The sequence below is a fragment of the Abrus precatorius genome, unplaced genomic scaffold (genome assembly GCF_003935025.1).
Source record: "Abrus precatorius isolate BTA unplaced genomic scaffold, Abrus_2018 Scaffold3, whole genome shotgun sequence".
NCBI classification, from domain to species: Eukaryota; Viridiplantae; Streptophyta; class Magnoliopsida; order Fabales; family Fabaceae; genus Abrus; species Abrus precatorius.
The window spans coordinates 26,798,007-26,823,963 of NW_020874373.1; the positions used below are offsets into that span (position 1 = coordinate 26,798,007).

The following is a 25,957-nucleotide window of genomic DNA, read 5'->3' on the forward strand; positions in this document are numbered from 1 at the left end:
ATTTAACCAGCATAACCAAGTCAGCTCAATCAAATCACTCATTTAATGAATTCTTACAAATATCAATGCACAAACATTCTTTTTAAATCTAAATAAAATGTACAAGAATATCAAAAGCAGAAAATAAAAATAATATAATGTTTTCAAAAAGTATAAGATTATAATATAAAAAAATCTAAATACTAATAATACTTTTGAAATAATATTGTAGTATTAAAAATTAAAAAAATTAAATATTCAAAAATTAAAAATGGAAAAAATATAGTTGAATTTAATCTGAAAAATAAAATAATTATTTTCATTTCATACCATTCAAATTGAGTTGAAGAAAAATAAATGCAATATATAAAATAAAATGAATCTTATTAATTTTAATAAATTTCATTCTATTCTTCTTAACAAATCATTTCATTTGATTTTAAATAATTCAAGCTATAACGAATATTTATATCATTTAAGTTCACTTCATATTCTTTTTTGTAAATTCAACGTCATTTAAAGGTTTTATTCTCAAACTTTTTAGAATTCTTTCTTTTTTAAAATTTGATACTTTTCACTCTTTTATTATAATTTATTTATATGAAATATTATATATATATATATATATTCTATAAATAATATTTAATTTTTCTTTCTAAATAAAAACTAATTTAGCACTATTTTCCTGTGGCGTAAAAGTTGGGAGGCAGTATACGACTGACTATGTTAACGGATTAAACGATATTTAATCCGTATTTTTGCACAACAATTTCATAATACTTTTCGCATAAATCTATATGAATTATTAAAATCGCTAAAATAAAATTAGTATGACTAAATTTAAAAACAAATTTTAACCAGTGCATGGGCAGCGTGACAACTTCACAATTTTCAATGAAATCCGCAAATTCATTGCAAGACGAAAAACAAAAAGTTCAAAAAGCAAAAAGTAAATGGCTTTTTCTCCCTCCTTTCTTTTCAGCATGAAGCAGTTAGCATGGCCTTTTTCTTTTGAACCTTTTATAGAAAGAAAGCAGTAACTACCAAGTTATTGCTTGGTGTGGTAAGCAATTGTAATCTTGTACGATAAGGATTTGGACTTTGAGTTTTTAGAAGGTAATTCTTTCCGGGATAGCATAAAGTTAGCATCTCTATCATCAGGCTTCTTATTTAAATAATACAATTTTAAAAATTATTTTTAAAATAAAAGTAAAATTATTATTATTTTCTTAACTTTAAGATAAAATTTACTTTTATCTTCTAACTTTTTTTTTCATTTTAATCCTCTAACTTTTAAAAAAGTTTTAAACATGTCTTTTTCCGTTAAAGACTCTAACTCGATTAGAAAGTTTTATCGTTTTGTATCATATATACTGTATATTATTATTCATCATCTTTTTCTTCATATCTTTGGTCTAGTTTCCAATATTTCTTCTTCTTTTTCCCTTTCATTGTCATCTTCTTATACTCAAAATTTCATCTTCTTTCCACTAACAACAAATACTCACCTCCTAATCCTAAATTATAAACAAATCAACTTTTTAAGCGAACTTGTAATGATGACTGCACAACATGATGTTCTATTTGAAATTTGAATGTTGTAATTTGAGAATTGATGGACTTAGGCAATAATAAGCAATGTATGTGGATGTACCTATTTAATTGTTCATGGGCATCATGTATGGAAGTGAAAAGGAGGAGTCAAGGTAACAGCGTGGCACAACTGAAAAATGCATGTGTTCAAGTTCAGCAAAGAGTCTTAGGAATAGTGAAGGAGGGGATGACCCAATGGCATAGAGTAGCGCACCATAGTCAGGTCATGTCGCCAAGCAAACATTTTTAATCCTGACGCGGACACCCATTACTGAAGATTGTGGTAAGCTCATTCCTAAAGGATAATGATCAAATGAATAAGAATGATATATTGTGCTAGTAGGGAATGAGGACCTTTGATTATCTTGACTGAAGGGACGTTAGAACTAAGAGGGAGTGAAAATATCTGAGTGACATACATTTCATTTAGTGAATTTACTTGATTCTGCAATTGATTGTGGTGTGCCTGTGTGATATCTTGATGTGCGACTCTTGGAATAAAAGTTTCTCCTTAACTTCTTTCTTGTGTTTACTTTCATTTCTACTGATGATTGATTTTTCTCTGTGATAGACTCATCCTATTGCTTTGTTTCTTCTTCTCTTGGATTTCTTTTGTGTGTGTTGTATGATTGTATGACAAATGGACCCCTAATGAGCAGCAATTTAGAGAGTGGATCATGGGAAGAAAGAGACATGGATATACGATCCCCTGATCTGTCGACTTGCTTTTCACAGGATGATCAGCTTGAGTCTGGGACTCGTCGTCGATGATGGCTGAAAGTCGTATTGGAGTGACTTTCTTTTTGCCGACATCTCTGTACCCCGACAGATGCATCACCATACTTTCCCCTCTCACTTCTTCAGCAACACCACCAAGCTAAACATTACCCCTTGAACCTGCCAAGAACCTTGATAAAAGGTAAAGCCCTTATGAGTCATGTACCCCGCTATTCTTTAAGGTTCCTGTTCTCCCTTTAGATGAAGCTAGACCTTTTGAATGATGCCCCTCTGTAACACCTTAATTTATTTTTTAAATAATTAAGCTTCGCAAAATGGGAGAAATAAAATTTTCATTCAAATGGTTTCCTAGACATAGTTCATTAAAATATTTCAAAATAAAGATAGTTTACAATTTGCATCAAATTATTGCTACAGAACTAGTTTAATTACATCAAAGTTCTCAATAACAAATTTTTAGTCCTATAGCAGTCTCATCCATCCCTTCACCGAGTCTGGTATTGATCGTCTTGGTCATCTAAAAAAAAATTATAAGGGTGAGTACGCTACACTATAATATACAAGCACAGAGACTCATCTTCGCATGTCCTACATATTTACTACCAGATTCAACTTATGCATCAATTTACACATTCATCACATTTCAACATTCCATACTGATCCATATACAAGTGCGCTTACTGCACCATCATACAATCTATACACATACGTGCGCTCACTGCACGTAGCCACGCTCACTGTAGCACTGTGATCATAGATTCCTGATGCCCTTAACCTTAGGTACTTACTTGGTTTATACTATGGATGGTTGCCGGATAACTCCCACTCCACAGATACAATGTGTACGGTATTGAGCTCCCAAGCAAAAGTGTTAGTCAGAGGCCGAGTCAGGAGGAGAGTGTATAGCCTGTGATGCACCCCACACTCACTGTTAGTGTCACCACCACCCTCTCTTCCCCAAGGTATTTCTATCGCCCCTATCTTCCACATTTCTAGTGTATCACTGAACCATTTACAACATTTCAACATATTCAAACACAACCACATTTACATTTAACATGGCATCACACACACTTTCCATCATCTCATTTATACGGCATCAATCAATGGTACATCTACACACATTTCTCCCACATTCTCAATCATATTACACACAAACATCAGATTTTCATATGAATCCTACCACAATCAAACCACCCAATTAAACCCAATATTCACTAACATGGAATACATCATATCAAGTACAAAATATTCATCAACACTCATGTTTCTACATCCTATTTCAATCACGTTGCCACACGTAGCAAAATAAACGAATCTCTAGCAAAAATGAGATAGGGTAGAGTTCTCCCTTACCTCAAATTGTAGACCAACAATGTAATCAATGAGTGGAAGTGTCCCCCACATAGATTTCATCTTCCAAAAGCCTGAAACGTGATTAGAACCTTCAATATAGCTTCCAAACGACATTGAAGGCTGTTTAATCGGTAAGAATAGGCTGAGAATCGAGAGAATAGAGAGAGATCTCGAAAGGAAAGTGAAAAAAATGAATTTTTCAAATCCTAAACCCTTCAAATACCTCTCGGGTCGTAACACTCTCACTACAGCAAAAAACTCAGAGGAAATTGTACTCTAATTTCTGCAGAATCTCGCTACAGTGAGACCATCTCGTTACAGCGAGACTGCACCCAGAAATGCACCCCTCACTGCCGCCCTCTCGCTGCAGCGAGAGGGCGACAGTCTCGCGCCTTACTCTCAGGGCCCTCTCGCTACAGCGAGACTTCTCTTACTGTAGCGAGAATACCCCTGCACTACACACTTAGACTATCACAATCAGTCCCGCCCAAACACAAATCAAGCATTACATTCCAACCACACTATACGAATTTCTCACAATTATATTTACACATTCATACATGTCCACGTCATTACACACATATACATATCATCATATACATAAATCAAACATATAACATATGAAAATCTATATATACACTTATATTAATATATCAAAATATTATTACAAAAATCTGAGGCATTACACTCTCACCACCACCACCATCCACATCATGATCACCACCCCATACTATCAGATGGATTGATAATGATGATGACAACCTACCACCTTCTCCCCAACCCTAGCCAATGAACGACTTATGTTCTTTAGATGGGATGGAATCTGACCCTTTGCGAGGATTCCCTTCCCTTAGAATTTTATGTATAAACTTGCTTGTATAGTTATGGGTTGACACTGCTCACGTCTATGTTCCTGGATTTTAGTTTTCTAATTCATGTGACAATGACTTTGTTTATTTTACTTCTTTGATATGAATAATGACTAATTGTTCCTACTTATTTTGATTGAGATTGATGTTGAATTGATATAAACAATATTAAGATGAGTAGAGGAGGAGTAGCCTCTTGAAAGTGTCAATAAATGCTTATGAGAGAAATTGAGGAAGGTTCCTTCACAATGGTGCTCGCGCGCACACACACACACGTATGTGTGTATATATATATATGGATGTTACTCAGGTTTTCATTTTTCCCCTACCTAAGTATGAGTACTTCCACGAAAGTTATTCTTACACCTAAATCTTGTCTTAGAGTAGAGTTTAGGGTTATCATAATCCAGTTGTACTTGAGTTTCAGTGATTTTAGGTGTCACAACTTTAGGGGTATCAGAGCTTTAGAACTAAAAGAGTGTAACAAAGGCGAGTACAGTGGTGAGGTCACTGTAGTGATCAGATGTCAGACAGTGGTGGCGGTCTCAGAATAGTAACAGATGATGGGGACAATGTCAGAAAAGGACACAACATGATGAAATACCAACTACCGGAGATGAAACATGATTTCTAGAAGAAAAAAATTTAGCAACAGTGAACAATGAATCCATTGAAAAAAGATTAGAATTACCTCTCGCCAAGTTCTAATATCATGTAAAAAAAAAGAGAAACTGAGAGACATTGAAATGAATCCATGTATCTCTAGTCATAGTGAGTTATTGAATTTTATAAGAAAGAATACATAATTATAAAATATAAAATTACTATATTTACTAGATACTAAACTATAAGAGTGTCAAGTAGCAACATAGAGATTAAGATAAAGTCTTATTGTTGAGAAAATTTGTTTTGTATATCTATGAACATATATTATAAATAAAGACCTTACATCAAAGCTATATATACTAGATTAATTATTTAAGGTGCGATTATTTAAACAAGTCTAATAAAATTAATTTAGTTTGTATAAATAAATATTTTTTATAGTTCATGCTAACTATTAAGAGAATTCATTGAAGGAAAGATATATAAAAGTATAGAATTTTTGTGAAGATGAACGAGGAAGTAATTAAAAAATTTATCTTATGTTGAATTAATGATGTAATTTTAACAAAAGTAAAATTTTGTATTATATGTGTGAAAAAAATTTAATCAACTATGAAAAATTAATCTTTATATAAGCTCTTAGTATAAAATTTTTTAGGTGCTATTATAAGTAATTTTTTGCATAATAAATAAAAACTATGGTTCCTTATGGTGAGGAAGGGAAGAGTGTGACTTCTCTTCACAATGCATTTTTTTTCTTAGTTTCTCATATAAATACTCTTTTAAATGTAAATCATGAGTAAAGTATAGAGTAATAAAAAATAAAAAGTTAATGAAAATACTAATTATTTATCTAACAAATAAAGTGGCATATATATATATATATATATATATATAAATATAATAAGTTTAATTTCAAAAAAGTGATGGAAAAGTTCTAAGGTTTATTTTAAAGAAAACTATTACTCTTTAAATATTACTCGTTACTTGATTTCATAAAATTCATTCTATGCTTCACAAAGCATTATCCCATACGGGATATATAGCCTATTTATTTGAGTGATAGCCATACACAAGAGATTATTAAAGTCTTCCTAAGCATCACTTATATATTATAACTTACAAGACCAAAGGTTTTATGTTTTGGATAAATAATGACATAATTTTTTAAAAAAATAATAAATAATTATAAAAGCAATAGATAAATAAATTATTTTTTAAAAGTTAAAATTAACTACCTACTTATTTTTTAAAAGGTTTATTAATTTAACTTCTCATAAAACTAGTTTAGTTTTAGTTTTTAAAAATATTTGTTCTTACTATTTTATTTTATAAATATTTATGAAAAATTTACTCAAATTAGACCCAACTCAACAAAGTATAACGAAAAATCGTATTGAGAGCTCAAGACCTTTTGTAGACCAATATAATATTCTATTCACTTTGACATAATGATATATACCCATCTCAATCTACTGCAATTTTGCGTGTACTTTATAGTCATTGTTTTAAGAATTCCGTTACACTTTTTAGTTAATCGACAGTAGAGATTAAATTAATCAAACTGTCAACTGACTGTATTTTTAATGCAAAATTTATCTGATTTTATCACAATTTAAACCGTTTGTTATTCAAAGTATAAACTAAAGAAGCCTTATAAATCAACCTTGTGTTGTATTTTTTAAAAATTGTTTATATTAGAACATGGAAGTTCATTAAACTAAATCAAATGATCAAACTCAGAAAGAAAAGAAAAACACGTTACCTTCATAATAACTCAAGCCATTTGAGCCACTAGAATGGGATCTCATTGAATGAGAACATAGATTCAAATTTCTAACATTCTATTGAACCAAAAAAAAAAATCTCAAGCCAATTTAAAGCAGCATGATATTATAACAACTAATATATGTTTTTATTGATATTTTATATGACAGTACATTTATGGCGATTATAAAGCCAGAGCTGCGGGCTACATGTTCGTCCTTGCAACCTCTTCAGCCCCTTCACACTTTGAATTAAAAACAGCAAAAAGAAAAAAGGGTTGCTAATGCTGGGTAATTAATATACCAACATTGCCCATTACATTAAACACTTTTTAACATTTAATGCAAATACCCCCACTTGCATTTATATTAATTATATAAATAAACTTTTAACTTATACTTTTCCTAAAACTACCCTTCTTTTAACCCTACCACTACCCACTTCCAAACTTTCTCAGGAAAATAGAAAAAAAATTGGAAGGAGGGAAACTAAAGCAAACAACTCAAAATAAGAAGAGTATCAAATTTTTCCCTTTTGGTTTAGACACGGAAATTCTTTCCCACGAAGGTTTGTCCGAACTGCCAATTAGGTGGTGCCACGTTCCATGAGGTTGAGGTGCGTCGGTCACTGCCGGTGACCCTAAAGGAGAGAGCCTGGCCCACCAAAACGGCGTTGGATTGCCAATTTTGCCCCCAGTTGCGGCTCATGCTCATCCACGCAGTTTTGCTTCCTTTCACACTCACGCGCACGATATCTCCTGCACCCGCGACGTTGGTGATCAGCACCAGGTTGAAGTAACGAAAACCGTTGATTGTGAATCTGATGCCTCCTGTCTTTCTGCATGGCACCCTGCAACCCAATAAAATAAAAATAACTTGATTATTTTAACTTTACCTTCATTTTTCTTTCTAGAACCCTTGTTCTTCTTATTCATTAAACATACGTAAAATATTCTGTTCAATGTCCGAAATCTGAATCATTTAATGATAAAACATTAATAATCATCACATGTGCAAATTTTTGCCGCACCAAAAAGCATGACACATCATTATTTCACAAAATAGTTGAACTGTGTGCTATTAAAGTTAATGACAAGTTGAAAGTTACTGCAAACAAATTCAAATTAAAACGAACCAAAGATGAAATTGTATGAAGCGCTGATTAAGCTAATAGACATGAAAAGGGCAAAACATCGATGACCGTTAAAAATGCCAGGTTGGACACGCAGCTTTTTGGTAATTTCATATAAATTACGTAGACCCAAAATTTGTACCTTTTTCTAGGGATAAGGGACCCAAAGTCGGCATGGAACTGCGAAATATGTTTTTTTCTGACTTTTAAGTCCTCATTTTCCGGGAATTTTTTTCTCTTGGGGTTCATTTTACTTTCATACCCTTGAAGCATTGAAGAATTTGCAGATCCACTATTCGAATGACTTATAATACCCTATGGCAGTTAGTAATACTGGTAACAATTGAGGTTATTTTCGACAATTGGTTTTAACCACCAAATCTAAAGCATATGTGCCACTAAGCCAAAACACCGAAAGGGCTCAAAAGGGACAGAACGAAAGAGAAAAGCTTCTTGTAGATTTGACAACACATTAATCACACAAATATTCATCAAATCAAAATCCTCACTCAAAATTAGAACACTGATACAAGCCAATTTAATAAGCATTGATTATTTGCCAAACCAATTTTACTGATACTACAATAATTTGATTATTTGCAACCGTTACCCCATGTTTGAAGGCGATCTAGTTTATTACTAATGGCTCTTTGTGTTGATTTCTATGTGCGTGTAATCGACAAAACATCTGACTGCGGATTCTGATAAAACTGCTGAGGAGATTCTAATAGTAGTTTTTGTTTGTTTCCCAAGAAAATCAGCTTACTGGGAAGGAAACATCGACAAAAATGGGCATGATTTTTCAACATTTGCCGTTCTGTTTTGTGTGTGGTACGGTGCCTCAGATTGAAAATTCATAATTTCAGGAGAACTCTACAATAATGGACACCTAAAAAGAAGTTTTCTACGTTGTACCCACAATTATATGATAAAAAAGTATAAAATAAGAACTTCTGTGAAAATATATTTATTATATCATAAATTTTAATACTTATTTTAAGTTTATTTAACACATGTAATAACATTCACACTGATTCATAAATATATATACATTTTATTATTTAAAGTATTAAAAACTATTTTTTAATAATTTATTTATTAATATCTCTTCTACACACTTAATAAATTTACAGTTATATTTTAATTCATTTATAAAACTTAATTTTATGAAGAAAAAAAAAACCTTTTTTTAATAACAAGGTGTGTAATTAATAGTTTTACTATGAAAAGATAAAAATAAAATAGAGTAACAAAAATTGTCATCATCTCAATTCGTCGTTTATAAAACTGCTAATTTGACTGGAGAATAATAATAATATCAGAAACCTACGTTACCCATGTCTTGTAAAATATATTTGGCTCGTATTTTCTTGGCATCCAAACAGTGAAAACACATGCAAAGGAGACAAATTGAAGCCAACCCATTAAAAGAAAAGGGTAAGCAAAAAAAGGGGTGGCGAGACTCACCGGCGGTAAGCGACGGGGACAATTCCAGCTCGGTACTGAGCGATCTTGAGGAACATTGGCATGGCGAGGTCAAAGTGTGGTCGAGGAGGGTTGCACCACCCACCATTGTCACTTGGAAGAGCAAAGTTTGGTGGACAAAAATTTGTGGCAGTGATCAAGATCGAAGGGTTCCCAGGGTTGCACCAACGTGGATCTTGGTCACACTTTAACTCAAAGCATGCACCACAGCTCAAACCGTTGTTGAATAGTGCTGTGCTTAGTGCTGCAGTGTTCACCCCGTATCCTTGGCTGTATAAGTTCCCGTACCCACATGCACCACCTGAATCAAACACCCAAAATTTTTAATTCAACAAAGATTCATATTTTATATCAAACAATCTATTTGTTGATTGCATGGGCATTTCAGAAAAATTGTCAAAAAATTGAGAGTTTTAGTTTTATTACATTTTTACTAGTTTTAGATTTGGGGGTTTGGACCAGTAAAAAAGAACACTTTGGGGTTCACATTTGGAAAAGAAGATCGGTCATAAAAAGGAAGATTTTGATGCCTAAAAAGAGTCAGAAAATGTTTATAAAATGGTAGAAATTCAATGCAAAATGTTGAGTATAGTGACAAAGTGGAAAGTAAAGAAGATTTGGGTAACAGGAAATGGTTTTTAAGTGTGTATAATTGTAATGCAAATTGGTTAGTGTAGTAATGAAGTTGAAGGAAAAGAAGATTTGGGTAAGAGAGGCAGTAGAAAACAGAACAAAACAGGGGAAAACAGGGGAGAGTTAAAGAATGAAGTGAAGGGGGTGTGTTACCCATTGTTCCAGAGGCATCACTGCCACCATAGAAAGTGGCGTGAGCACTCTGCCAGGGGCCACCGTTGTAAACTCCAGGGATTCGAGCACTTATTGCAGCAAAAAGAGAGGCCAATGATGCAATGTGGAGCAGAACAATGGCAGCCATTGCAGAAGAGAGATAGAGAGAGAGAAAGAATGGAGGGGTGGGTTGTGTTGGTTTGAGGGTGAATGGAAAGTGTGAAGGGATGGGGGGTACTTATGGATGGAGGCCAAGGAGAGAGAGAATTAGGTGATGGACCTGCAGGTGCAGTAGTTTCTGAACTGATAATTATTACCATCTAGTTAACTTTCCTTGTTTTCTTCTCTCTCTTTTGTCTCTCTCTCACCATGGGGCATTATTTTCAGGAACTTTCCTTTTTTTTTTTTTTTTTGGAAGTATTATTAATAAATATCTTTAATATATTTTAAAAAAATTTAAAATGAAAATATTCACTATAAATGATATTAAATTATATTAAAAATTATAACAAATGTATATCCCTAATAGCATTACTTAAAAAATTATTTTTATTTCTTAAATATTTTATTATATTTTTAGTATCAATTTTTAAAGTTAGGTTTAAATATTAAAATTCATTCTTAAATACTAAAGTTACTAAAATTGTTTTTTAATTGGTTTAAGTTTTATTTATTTATTTTTGGTTTTCCTTTTTCTACAAGGAATGTTTGGGTGACCTATTATTAATGGAACATGAATTGATATGCATGTGCATCACACATGCTCCTTGCTCATGTTAATATTGTTTGGGTGGGAGTGACAAGGCAAGTTGAGGAGGTTCAATTTGGGAGAAAGCACATGATGCATCATGGAAAGACATGGCAAAAAAAATGACGTGAAATGGGGAGGCCCCGTTTTTTATTTCACACTAATACCATGATTCATGTTATCCCCAACACAAGCAAAGTATAGTCACTTTTAGCTTATCTTTTGAGAAAGGTCTTTCACATCCATTTTTTTGAGCTATAAAAGATACAATTGCTTGCCTGGATCAAAACTTATGCTTCTCATCATAATAAAATGGAATCATATTCATAAATTGCCAAGAGTAAAAACTACAAAAAAGTATATAACTTTAAATTTAAGAACTTAAATTCAAGAATATAATTAAATTAAAATAAATTTACATCAGTTAATTTACTAGCTTGACAGTAGAGATATAATAAATTAATTAATGAAGCTATTATTGTGTTTTTTGAAGTAATTTCACCTACACAAGGTATAAGAAAAATGAAAAGAAAGAGGGTTAGAAGGAACATTTGCTTTCTGGCAAGTTGTATGAGTTGGAATAAATATCAAGTAATCTTTGGGGAAAGTTTAAATGCATTATCATCTTTCATTCCTTCTTATAATATTTATTTTCCACTTGTTGATTAATGTATGCTTATATGTTTAAAACTAACCGCCAAGATATTTTCTTAAAAATCCTAAGAGTCTAAGACGGTGCAAGGTAAATTCCATCCACTAAAGGGAAGGGAAGCGCTAAGCGTAACTTCTGTGGAGGGATGGACCCACTAATATTTTAAAAAATTATATATGATTTATTCATTTGAATATTCATAATGAATTACTTAATGTCTTTCATATTTAGTGTCTGATTTTCTATCATTCATTTTCTTAAAATGTTAATATTTTTATTTAATTAATTGTAATTAATTCAATTATTAATCTAATAAAAAATTATATCTGGAAATACGTAAAATTATTTGACATGTCATGTTATTTTATAACAGTTGATTCACGATTTAGTTTTTTTTACTTTCATTTCAAAAGATTTATCTAATCATCTTTATATATTTTAATATAACTTCTATTCTTAATAATAAACACTTATTATTATTATTATCTATTAATCTAATCTAATGATTAATGATTGTGATTTGATTAAATCTTGGTCTGCATATCTTAGTTAAGTTTTTCTTTTCAAGTAATTATATTTATATGAATCCAACGACACCATGGTGTCAACGATTATTTTATTTTGAATATATTTTAAATTTGAAGATTTCATTTCTTTAAAGTAAAAAAGCTTGTAAAGAAAATAAAATTATATAATATTTAATTTTAAATTAAAATTTTTTCATAAGCTCAATCCATTATTAAAGTTAATTTTGATATATTTTTTAATAATTTTAAAACTTCCATCGTCTAACTTCTTCAAAAAATACTTAATAAATTTATAAATATTCTTTCGTTGAAAATAAAAAGATTTTCTTGATAAAAAGCTCCCGTAAATTTAAAGTTAATTCAAATTAAGCCTAAATTAAGGGTAAATGCTTTTTTTTATTTTTTTACTTTATACAATCACTGTAGGGGAGCCAGATTTATCAGTTAATGAGCAAAAATTAATCACCAATAAACAAATATATTATACTTTATATGAATTTTATAAATTATAAATAAAAATAATTAATTTTAAAAATAAATTTAAAATTATAAAACAAAAACTTAAGACTCAAGTTGTACACACATCGTAACTTTTTTTATAATTATTAAATGAAGTTATATATTTATTTTGATATGTATATCAAATTTTTTAAAAATTAAATATATATAAAAATGTGAATTGATAATTAATATTTAAAATTTTATATTAAATGTTAAAATAAATTTAATTGATAAATTGTTAATTAATATTTAAGTTATAGGATTTTTAGCTTATTTAATCTATTAAAAAATTAAGTAGAATAAATTTTATTCAAATTATTTTTGGAGTAAATTAATATTCTCTCTTATATATATATATATTGAAAAATATTTAACTATTATAAAAAATTAATAAATAGTTTTTAATGATTATTATTAGGCTTCTTTATATGAAAAAATATTTTAAATACTAAAATATGATTTTTTGAAAAAATATAAAAAAATATCAAAAAAATTGGCATTGATAATTTTTTAATTAATTTTTTTTTATTTTTTAAAATTAATATATGATTTTTTAAAATTTTTAATAATTTTTTAAAAAAATCGTCAATTATACTAAAATTGCCAATTTTTGAATTTTATATTTCTGTAGTTTTTTTTCTTAAAAACTTATATTTTACTGTATATTATTTTTAAATTTTATACAAAAATCAAAAAACCTTATTAGTACCCATCCTAACATAAATTTAAAATTTTGATTATAAGAATCAACTCTATATTTATTCTTAATTTTTAGTGAAAGACCATGGTGGTCAGATTTAAGAAGGGGAGATGGATCAGAGAATTATTATGAAACATCATACTCCAAGAATTATTCACCACTACTCTATGTAGTCTCTCCCTAATCTGGCCTTTTTGCCAAGTAAAAAGGCGTCTTTTAAAGCCTAAGTCTTGCAAGTCGCAGTCCTCCAAACAATTAGCAAATTGCTAGATGAAGCTCATATTTGGATTTTTACCCCCAGCTTTTTCACTTTCATATTAAAATCTCTAGCTACACACCAAGGTCTAGTCACAGTTACACTAGAATCTTTTGACAGATATAAGCATTCAGCTCTCAGCCCCTCGTGGGGGCTAACATAAATGGAGGAAAGAATCCAATCCCAGTTACCTATCCTAACATAAAGGTGAATCATGTACTTATTAGTACCCATCATAGAATTAGGGGCATTTCTTGTAAAATTGGCCTAGAAGATAATCTCTTTCTTAGTAACCTCGTAAATTCTTTATGGACAGAATACCAAAATATTATAAATCAGGAAGAGTTGTACTGGTTTCATTATTATAGATCCAACTAGCTATAATTAGGGGATAGGAATAATAGATTTTTTCACAAATCTGTCTTAATCCGTAGGAAGAATAACCTTATTGAGGCTCTTAGAGATTATTTGAAGAACTAGGAGTATGATCCAATTAAACTTAAATCTCAGGCTGTGATTTTTTTAAAAAACCTTTATTCTGATAACTATCCCATAGGGGCTCCTCTAGTCACTACTTCTACTTTTCCAACTCTTGAGAACACTGAACTTGATTCCTTAAATTCTAACCAACTTTAGAAGAAGTCAAGTCTGCATTATTTAGTATAGACAATTTTAAAGTTCCTGGTCCATATGAGATTTATGCCCTTTTCTTCAAAAATCAATGGAGTTTCTTAGGTCCTTTTATTTTTAATTTTGTTACTAATATCTTTAAGAACCCTTCTAACATTTCTGCTGTTAACTGTACTTCCATTACTCTTATTCCTAAGGTGTTGACTAATAGAATTAGGGGGGTTATGCTTGGTTTAGTCTCACCCAACCAGACAAGCTTTATAAAAGGTAGACAGGGGACTGATAATATTATAATTCTTCAAGAACTAGTGCACTCTTTTAGCGAAATGAAGAGTAGGAATGGTTTTATGCTCATTCTTGAAAAAGCGTATGATAAGCTTAGATGGAGTTTTATAAAGGAGACAATCCATAAAATAGGTCTCAGTCATGAGTTGTCTGAGCTCATCTATTAGTGTATTTCTACTTCTACAATGACCATTAATTGGAATAATAGTAGAACTAAAGAATTTAAGCCTTGTAGAGGTATTAGGCAAGGCGATCCTATATCTCCCTATCTTTTGTTCTATGCCTAGAAAGGTTAGCTCACATCATCCAAGATAAAGTATCTGAAGGAAGCTGGGTTCCTTTCTCTTTTAGCAATCAAGGTCCTAAGATATCCCACATTTTCTTTGCTGATGACATAATCTTAGTTGTTAAATCTAATAGGTCTAATGCTGAGGTGATTAGCTAGGTCCTTAGTGAATTATGTTCTGTCTTTGGACTTTCAATTAATAATGAAAATTCTGCTGTCTGTTTCTAAAAAAATTGTGATCCTTCTATGTTTCAGGAAATTAGTTCTTATCTAGGTTTTAAGTATGCTCCTAGGGTGGGTAATTATCTAGGAGTTCCTATTAGTCATCTCAGCTCCTCTAGACAGAGTTGCTCCTTTATAGTGGAAAAAAATAAGGAGAAAGCTTTCTGGTTGAAAAATGCAATCTTTATCTATGACAAGGAGAGTATTCCTTACCCAATCTTGTATCATGAACATCCCTGACTATTTTATACAATCTATGATTCTTCCTAAATTTGTCTGTAAGGATATTGATAATATTTGCAAAAGATTCATTTAGGGTTCTTTAGAGAGTAGGAAGTGCCACTTAATTAGCTGGGATATAGTCTGCAAACCAAAGTAGGAAGGAGGTCTGGGCTTTAGGAATATTAGGCTTGTTAACCAAACCTATATGATGAAAATTTGGTGGAGCCTCATGACTTTCCCTAGTAACTTGTGGGGTCCGGTCCTATTTAGTAAATATAAGTTTGATCATGGCAAAAATACTTGTTCTAGAATTAATAACAATTAGTCTCGTTTATAGAAAAGTTTGCTAGTTGTGTGGCACTCTTACAATAAAGGCTTAGGTTGAATTCTGGGTGATGGTTTGAATATTAAATTTTGGGAGGATTCTTGGGTCCAAAACTACCAAAATCTCTTTAGTTATGCTCTTAACCTATCTCTAATCATGATTTAAATGCCCCTGTTGCCATGTTTACCTCTCAGGATAATTAGGATTGGTCTAAAATTAGAGTGATGCTCCCTGCCTCTCTTTGTGATTCTATTTCTAAAATTCCCCCCTATGTGGGAGCAGGGTCAAGACCTTTTTTTTTTTTTTTGGAAAGCTTCTGATAATGGCATTTTCTCTATCAAATTGGCCTATAAGCTGATGGCTGCCCCAAGTGGTGTAAGGGAGGAATTTAAGCACCCTAATATTTTTAATCTGGTTTGGAATTGGGGAAGTTCCCCTAAAATTTCAACTTTTCTTTGGAAAGTGGCCCATGGGAGGCTGCTCACTTATACTGAGAGGTGCAGTAGGGGAATGGCAAACATCCCTGACTGTCCTAGGTGTGGGGAGGATGTTGAATCAATCATACATGTGCTCAGGGACTGCTGGGCTACGAAAGAAGTTTGGGAGAAACTTGTTTATCTTGATATTTGGTCCCATTTTTTTAATACAGGTTTTTTTAATTGACTGGTCTATAACCTGTCCACTCAGAATGTTAGAAAGGTTCCCCATTGAAATATTTTTTTTGGAATGACTATCTGGAATTTATGGAAGAATAGAAACAATTTTCTTTTCTAGAATTTTGTTGTTAATTTTGAATTTGTCTTGCAGAAAACCTTATATGATTTTGATATTTTCCTTTCTTGTGACAGGACAAACTAGGGTGCTAATGCTACTACGCTAAGTGTTGAGAACAGAATCAAATAGCAGCCTCCTCCTGAGCAGTAATTTAAACTTAATGTGGATAGAGCCACATCTAACCTTTCTGGATCTACAAGTTGTGGAGGCCTCATTTGAAACATGAAAGGAAGGCTTGTATCTAGATACTTGTTCTCCCTTAGCTGCTGAGTTATGGGGAGTCTATTGGGGGTTGAAGTTAGTGATTATGAAAGGGTTTCAACTTATTTGGATCGAATGTGACTCTAAAGAGGCTATCGCCCTAATTTTCAAAGGTTCTAACTATAATCATCATTTGTTCCCTGTTATTAGTGAGATTAGAAATTTGTTATTGAGAATTAGGTTTATTAGATTTACTCATGTTAGTAAAGAAGCTAATCAATGTGCAGATTGACTTGTCAAGTTTGGGCAGATTATGGGATGCTTTTTTGGTGTTTTAATAAGGCTCCTTCTGCTTTACTTCCTCTTTTAACTCTGGATACACTGGGTACCTGGTACCTTAGGGGTAGTTGTTAGTTTTTTGTTTGTCTTTGGGCTTTTTTAGTCCCGTTTATCAGCAAAAATAAAAAAAATAAAAATTATTTATTAACATTATTTTTTAAAATAAAAAGCAATCACTTAGTTGACCTCCACACCGATTAATACCATTCTTTTTTCCCAATTATTTAGTTGTATGCATCTCTTTGAATATTACGACTGATAACTTTATGACTAGTCAAAGTATTAATTCACTAATTAAAAGTAGAGAATCACTTTTCAGAATATACTTGGAGAACAGTTACTTTAATACCATTTTTTAAAGAAAACTTTGAAGAGCAATTCTCTATTAATAACTTCAAAGTCTTTCTTTCACACAAATTAAAATATTAAAATATTTAACAATTTTGATTTTATAAATGAAGCACGTTAACTCACATCTTCTAAATCTTATATGTGCTAATAAAATTGGTCTCTTTCACATATGTAGATTCTCTTCGTCTTTTATGCATTAACAAATTTGGTCTCTTTCACATTTGTAAGTATCTTTCTTATAGTCTCTCTATTCTCTCTATACCATCTCACTAATTTGTTCTTTTTTCTTTACTTACCAGTGTTTGGTTCATGTAAAGGTGAACTGTTTGGTTAACAACACAAAATGCAAACTTGAGTTTCAACACATGAGACAAAGGATCAATTTTGATTTTGTGATAAAAATAAAAAAATTTGAATGTAAAACTAAATTAATTTTGATTTATAATAGAAAATTCACAAAGAAAGAAATTTTAAATTTCAGATTTAATACATACTCTATCTTTGGAGAGAATGATTATATGAACCGCTCTCTAATTGACTTCTACTTTGGATAGTGATGCTTATTAGAAAAATTTGAACAACTCTCTAAAACGATGCAAAACTATTCTCTAATATCTCTTATGTTGTAATAAACATAATCAAATCATTAAATCAAACATGGATAGTGAAAGAATGAAGAATATTTCTCATTAACTATACAAAACAAATTCTACAAAAATGCTTGTATACATGGTTTTACCCTGAGTTATAAGCAACTCAATTAACAAATTCATAGAACTAAAAGGTATCAATCATAATTAATTTTTAATTAAATAAGTTAATGGTTGATATTCTTTGAGATGGAAGGAAGATGCTATAAACACCCATTTTGAACAATAGAAGTGAAATGAAGTCTTAGGTAAAGGTTTAATGAAATGGTTTGCAATTAGTAATAAGTGCAAACGTGAATCACGCAAGTAGTTATCACTTATTCTTTCTTTAACGAAATAGAAGTCTAATTCTATATGTTTGATTTTATTTTAATAAAATTTAAGTGTAGTTCTTTAAATGTTGTTATATTGTTTATTAATTAAAATTATAATTTATTTTGATAATTTGAGATGATTTAAATGTAAATATTTTATTACAATATTTTTTTAAAATTGATAAGCAATACTAATAACATTTAAAGAACAATATATAAGTTTTGTGCTTTATTTTTTTAAAAAGGTAGAATTAGTTATTCTGTATAAATTGAAGATTAAAAATTATCACATAATAAATGGGAAAATTTATATGATATGTCAAATTTAGTGAGATAATGAAAAAGTCACTTAAGTTCCCTTAACAATAACTATTAAAATTATGTATTTAACTTTATCTAAGGTTCTAATAATAATTGTTTAGTTTTGGGAGTTTCAAGAAATGAAAGAATCATCAACAAAAACACAAAAATTATAATATTTTAGTATATGAGCAAGTTTTTCGATCAAAATCGATCTAAGTTTGTAAATATAAATTGAACTTAGTAGAGGAAAAAATACCCTAACTTGAAGTAGTTTTAATATACCATAATAATTGGTGAACTGAGTAAAGACAAGTAGTATGTGGTTTAGTTGACTCAACTTATGAACAACAAAGTTGATATTAAGTTGTGATATACTTAGATAAAGAAATATGTTGATGAGATGCTTATATATAGCATGATCATAAGAAGTTTACCATCAAATTTGAATCCATTGGGATGGCAAAGGGTCTTTACTAAATGAAACAATGTCTTTGGATAATAGGGGAGTATATTTCCTTTAAGATAGAAAAATGCTTTTTATGGACCTTGTCATTTCTTCCCATAAGAAGTGATGTAACTTACCAATATCTTTTAAGTTTAAAATGAGATATGAGAATGACTATGATACCTAAAATCTGGTGTTAATTGTTACTTTCAATTATATTAGCATCAACATATACTAATAGTGCCATGAATGAATCATAGTTGCCTTTAGTGAATAATAGTTACCCCTTGTTTATTTAAAATCATGATGTGTCAAGTCTAAAGTTATAAATTAACTTATGCAATTGGTACACTAATTTCTCCCTTTTTTAAGGAAGTTGATAGCCTTGTGAAATTGATAGTCTTATATATGGGCTTATTTATTTATTTAATAAAAATAAAAAAAGAAACTCTTAAATTAATATAACAAAAAAATAATTTTTCTATCTGAAGCTTTTTTTGTCACGTTAGCAATAGTTTCGTTTTTATTTTGGATAAAACTATTTTTTATTTTTAACCAATTTCATCTAAACAAGAGATGAAACTCTCATAACATAACACGTGTAAGTAGTTTTGTCCAAACATAGGACGAAAGAAGGAAATTTAAAAATTGCACCGTCCCTAAGTGACACGTGGCCCAATTAGATGTTGGTGATAGGGAGAGAAAAAAAAAGAAATAGGTTATGTTGTGTGAAAAATGTAGAGTTACGAGAGCGAGAATAATGAAATAATAAACAAGGTTGGTGGTGGAAAAAGAGAAAAAAAAGAAATGAGTTTTTTTTTGTGGAAAGTGTAGAGTTACGAGAGAAAAAAAATAATAAATAATATTGATAGTAATGAGAAAGAAAAAGAAGTAAATTATGGAGAGTTACGAGAGCTGAAATAATAAATAATGTTGTTGATGAGGAAAGAAGTGTGTTGTGTTGTGTGAAACTTGTAGAGTTACAAGAGCGAAAATAATGAAATAATAAATGATGTTGGTAGTGGAAAGAGAGAAAAAAAGATAAATAGGTGTGTTATGTCGTGTGGCACATAGAGAGAAAGAAAAAAAATGGGTTATGTTGTATGGAACATATAGAGTGTCATGAGAACAAAAATAATGAAATAATAAATTATGTTGGTGGTGGGAAAGAAGTGAGTTATGTTGTGTGAAAATTGTAGAGTTATAAGAGTGAAAATAATGAAATAATAAATAATGTTGGTGATAGAGAAGAGAGAGAAAAAGACAAATAGGTGTGTCATGTCGTGTGAGACAAAATTATCTGATTGTGCCACGTATCACTTGAGAGCGGTGCAATTTTTGAATTTTATTCTTTCGTCTTATATCTAGACGAAACTAACTACACGTGGAGAGTTTCATCTCCTTTTCAGACGAAATTGGTTATTTAAAAAAATATTAGTTTTGTCAATAACAAAGATGAAACTATTATTGACGTGTCAGAAAAAAGTTTTAAATATAATTTTTTTGTTATTTTAATTGAGAATTTTTTTAAAAATTGTATTAAATAAATAAATAGAATTTTTATAAACTCATGTGAACAATTGTGTGTTTATTAGGTGAAAGAGGAACAATAGTCCAAATCGATAGCTTCCATTGCTTTTATCACTTCTTCCAAGCATCCTAGCAATTAGAAAAGTTGGCTCTAAGAGCATAAAAAAACTTGACAAATGAAAGAATTTTATGGTGATGAGGTTTATTATAGCATGTTTATTATAGCTTGAGTAATTTGAATTAGGATGTTAAGTATTAGGAGATTGTTGTAATTCATATCTCAACTAAATAAGAATTAACAAAAGTAAAACTCATAATTTTTAATAAATTTTAACTAATAATTAAAAGTATATTAAAAAATATTACACAAAGGTGTATTTTAACATTTTTTTAAATGAATTATATAACCTAAGGAATCTTTTAGAAATATTGAGAGGGACATTTGATTAATTAAGATATGTTTGAGTATTGTAAGGAGAATTCTGTGGGGATGAAAAGGGTGGTAAGTTATTTGGTAAAGGACAATAATGTTGTAAGTGATTTAATTAATGGACATGTTATAGCAATATTTTAAAAAAAATATCTATATGAGAGATTGATCTAGGTTTTTATTTTTAGAAAAATATACTTTTGAGAAAGAAAACTTCTTGAGAGATTATGATAATTTTCTTTATAAAATCATTGACTTGTCTTTATATAGTCCTTAGGATTGCTAAGAAAAATAACAATAGTGTTTATTCAAAATTGTGAATAGAATTATGGCAATAAAATAATAACAATTTTTAATGCACTAGTAAAAACATGAATAAAAATAATTCATACACAAAAATAAAAAAAATATGTACACTAAAATAATAAGTAAAAGTAGTATTTTAATTTTTTTTAACTTTATTACAAAAATAAAGCACCACTTTGCCAAAACAATACCTCGATAAATCAGTAATACATTCTCAGGCCTCGAAATGTTTGACTCTTACACTAACTTTTGAGTCACTCTTAAATTTAAATAATTAAACAGATGTGGTGATAATTAAAAACTTTATACTGATATACCGTCCAAATTAAACTCCCAAAATCATCATTATTTCTTATGAATTACCAGCTATATCATATTAACATAAATGAAATATCGTATAAAAATGAAAAAACATCAAATCAGTGATAAAAAAAGGAGCAGAAGAAAAAAAGAAAATGAAAAAAGATAACAGTTACAGCACGTATGTGGCTGCGCAAGGTTAATAGTCACATCAAAATCCCGAACCCATGTGCGATATTAAATTGATTTTCTGTCAAAGGCCCAAATACTGTTATGTTTCAGAGTCTCTAATCCTAATTTTCCATTCAAAGGGTTCAAACGACGCTTTTGATCCAGAATTGAACTTTTTCACAGGTCGTTTACTCACTTTCCTCACACCGGTCTTAAGCTATGCGTGAATCGGTTTATTGTCCACCTATTTAAAATATTTTTACTTTTTAATTACCTATTTAAAATATTTTTAGTTTTTATTTTAATTAAAAAGTAAAAATGAACCATATCCCAAAAGTTTAACTCGAATAATATTAAATATATCTTAAGATTCATTACAACTAAAACAAACCCCACATCCCTTATCTTGTATTTTGTTACGGGGCCTTAAGATGTTATTACATCCCTAAGTTAGAACTTCCTTTTGAAAATGAACTTGGCTCTAAAAATGGTTTGTCTTATTTTTTGTTTAATCTTTACATTACAAGTAAAATTTGAGGTCTGAGGTTGCAAGCTCAGCCACAAAGCACACCATGTTTGTACTACCCTCCATACCCATTTGGTGGAAAAAAAAATAAAAAATAAAATGAATAATGACAAAGATTTGGCACGTGTCAAACAAAGGGAAGAGTTTGGTTTGTGGGTCACCAACCTTTTGGTATTATTGGCTTGGCAAATGCATTTGAGAAGCAAAGGGGTCATTGATGAGTCTCACAGCCACAGCCACACCCACACGCAGCGGTGTTATGGTATCCTCTCTCTTCTCATTAAATCCACAGGGATGGGGTGCACAGTGACACGTCAGCATAGAAACTTGAAAAGTGACCCAGTCACCGACGAACCAGATCTTGCAAATCTTCCACGTCAGCACGTGGTTCACCCACAAAGGTACCAACCAATGCTGCATTCCAAGACATGTGAAGGTGCCACCAAGATCGCAGCCCCACGTTGTGTTAGCCATGTGATTCTTTTTTCTTGCCACAAAATTTTGTCTATTCTTTAATAGTGTTATTTCTATTTCCATCCAATTTTATTTAATTCCCCCCATTTCTCACCCTCACGACTTCCCATGACTGACTTTCTTTTTTATTTGATTAATCTTATCCTTACAATTATCACATTCCCAATTGCACACGGGCTTTTGTTTTACACTAACAAAATTTAATATTTGTTACGTGTGAAATGAAAAATATGGTCTCTGCATATACAACTAAATGATGCATATAAAAATACTAAGGTAAAAGTTTATTTAATTGGCAAGAATATAATGCATTAAACATCCACAAATATAACAGAAAAGATAAAATCAACACAAAATATAACATTAATTGTTTATTTTTTCATCAGAAAAAGAAATTATTATTTTTATACAAAATATAACATTAATCGTTAAATTCAAAAGCAATAATTTTAAGCTTAATTAATCGTTTAGTTTCTAAAAAATTAAACAATTTAGATTTAGTTCTTATAAAAATATTTTATTAAAATACAATTTTTACTTTTTCATGAATCATTCTTTTTAGTCTTTTTAACTTATGTGTTCCAACTAAAAGTTAATATTTAGTAATATTTCAATAGATCACATTAGTTAAAAAGACTAATAATAATAGTTTGTGAAAAATTAAAAATTATATTTCAAGAAAAGAATTTATAAAAATTAAATCAAATTAATATAAATTTTGTAAAAACCAAATGCTTAATTAAATCTTTAATATTATAATAAAATTTAGTTAATTTTTGATATTTTTAATCAATTCTTTTAAATTTTGATTGCTTATTAAATTAACAAAACATTAATTTATAATTCATTATTTTGGTGATGGTTAATCTTATTCAATTGATATATATGTATATATATATATATATATATATCTATATATTATTAATTAAAGAAAATTTTAATAAATTAATAAATAATATATATTACATAAATAATATTAATAAATTAAATAAATAATCACTTAACTATGATTGATGTGAATTGTCAATTATATTTGAGTCTTTAATTCATTTCATCATATCTAGTTTTTTTCTTCAGCTTTTAATTATATTTTTATTTATTTAATTTGTATTATAAAAGTGTTTTTTCTTTACAAACTGAGCTTATCTTCCAAATAAGGGAATGGTAAAAATTTTAAAAATAAAAAGTCAATCTTGAAAAATAAAATACAGTTATAAGAAAGTCAAAATTTGCTTTAAAAAATAAAAAATTAGGCATTGCTACAGTTGAAGCCAACATAATGTACAAGCCAATCTTACATAAAAATGAAAACAAGAGTAGAAGAGATTTGACTTCTAGTAGGAGATCTGAAGCTTAAGAAAATAAATTTCTCATACTTATAACTTGAACAATTTAGAGTCCGTAATAGTCTTAAAAAAATACAAATTTGGGTATGCATATATGCACAAAAAATAGTAAAACATAATGAAAAAAAATCATATAAGTCACCTTAAATTATTGAGAATCGCCGTCACTGTAGAACAGAAAATTCTTTTATATGCTTACCTATTCAGTATTCAAGTTTTTTATGTGAGATTTAAATGAGTAAACTTACTTTTGTCAAATATATCTCTTCTTCGTTAAAAGTTTTACATTTATTCACTTTTTCATCTCTGAATTTGTTAAAAGTTTTGTTTTGCTATAATCTAGAATGCACATAAAAATTTAAGAGAAAATAAAAAACACACAAATTTTACATATTACAACATGTTTTACTTGTATTCCTCTCTTCAATAGAGTAATGTTAGAAATATATTTACTGTTATTAGTTAAAATTTATTAATAATTATAAAAAATTATGTAAATTTTATTCTTTCTTATTCTTAATTTAATAGATAAATTATAACATTATTTAAAAGAGTTACACATGTGATCTGAGATCGATCATCTAACTAAGCGCCTAATTTGTTATGTTAGTGACTAAGAAAATTTTGCTTGAATCCAAAGATCACCTTACCTCCTAAAATTGCAAACATCAAAACATGTTCATAATACATGGCTAATATATATATATATATAGCTATGATTTCTAAATTCAAATTCATATAAAATATTAAATCTAAATTTAAGGTTAAATTTTTTTAATTTAAATTCAATATTCAATCCTAAATTCAATTCATTATTTAATCTTAAAGTCAAATTTATGTTTTAATCTTAAATCAAAATTCATGTTCAATGTTCAATGTTCAATCTTACATTCAATTTCATCTTTAGTGCTATATCCGAAATTATCCATGCTGATTTCTACAAACGTGTGTGAGTGTGTTTATTTTTAAAATTGAATTAAGATACTTAAGGTAGTTGCAAGGAAAAGAGGTGTTGTCAGGGGTTGAAGGTAACAGTGATGGTAAGACATGGTGGCAAGATGGAAAAAATTGAGAGACGAGGGAGAAGGAAGAAAGACCATGAGAGATAAGAGAAAAAAAAACGGAGGAGAGAGATAGAGAGAAATAAAAAGAAGTAATAGTGATAATAAAAACTTTTATCTCATAATTAATGTCAGCTAAATTAATAATAATTATAACTAATTTCAATAATTATAATATATTTTATATTATATGCAAATCATCAAAACATTGACGTAATGCAAATAAAACATATTTTTATTTTTTTGGTTAATTAATCATCGACTTTTTAAAGTTGGCATTAGACTAGTCCATGGTAATTTCATCAATGTAGTAGCATTAATCAAGTCAATTTAATAAAAGAGATTATACATTTTAAATTAATTAATTAATATTGCATTAGCGGGCAATAGCCATTTTGTGCTATCGACATTTTTTTATAATAATTATAAAAATATGTTAATCAACATATCAAGGATACTCATAAAAAAATTAAAATATAAAATATTTGTAGAAAATGTTATTGATGTAATGTACAATGTTTTCAATGTGTTTTTTAATAATTTCTTTTTCTCTCTTATTAATTTGTTAATTAGTGTCTCTTCGTTTCCTTTCACCAGTCTATTTTTAAAAGAAGATTTATTTCCATTTATTTATTCAATTAAAAATTAAAAATAATATTAATTTAAAATGCTAAGCAGTATTTTTGAATTTTAATTAAAGAATTATAAGTGATTTTTTTTATTTCAAAATGCAATGCTACAATTAACAATACCCTGTTAATTATATCTTTTC

At 29.4% G+C, this 25,957-nt stretch overlaps 1 protein-coding gene across 2 annotated transcripts; it reads right to left on the reverse strand.

The window, feature by feature from the left end:
• Positions 1-7,040: 7,040 nt before the first annotated feature.
• On the reverse strand, positions 7,041-10,516 carry LOC113860597 (expansin-A4). Of its 2 annotated transcripts, none has more exons than XM_027493017.1 (3): positions 10,311-10,516; positions 9,507-9,825; positions 7,041-7,757 (listed from the first exon to the last, which is right to left on the reverse strand). In XM_027493017.1, exons 1-3 carry the CDS (start codon positions 10,456-10,458, stop codon positions 7,448-7,450), a joined length of 777 nt encoding a protein of 258 aa, XP_027348818.1. In that variant the 5' UTR covers positions 10,459-10,516; the 3' UTR covers positions 7,041-7,447. The 2 variants fall into 2 exon arrangements, with proteins under 2 accessions (XP_027348818.1, XP_027348819.1); XM_027493018.1 differs by having other exon boundaries at positions 7,126-7,757; positions 10,335-10,505.
• Positions 10,517-25,957: the final 15,441 nt, after the last annotated feature.

What these genes read in the sequence shown, in the direction of transcription:
- LOC113860597 (XM_027493017.1), bottom strand. Translation starts at nt 10,458, where the DNA reads ATGGCTGCCATTGTTCTGCTCCACATTGCATCATTGGCCTCTCTTTTT. An exon ending in TGATGCCTCTGGAACAATGG is followed by an intron (nt 9,826 to 10,310) that starts GTAACACACCCC and finishes TGTTTGATTCAG; the next exon opens with GTGGTGCATGTGGGTACGGG. An exon ending in GTCCCCGTCGCTTACCGCCG is followed by an intron (nt 7,758 to 9,506) that starts GTGAGTCTCGCC and finishes ATTGGGTTGCAG; the next exon opens with GGTGCCATGCAGAAAGACAG.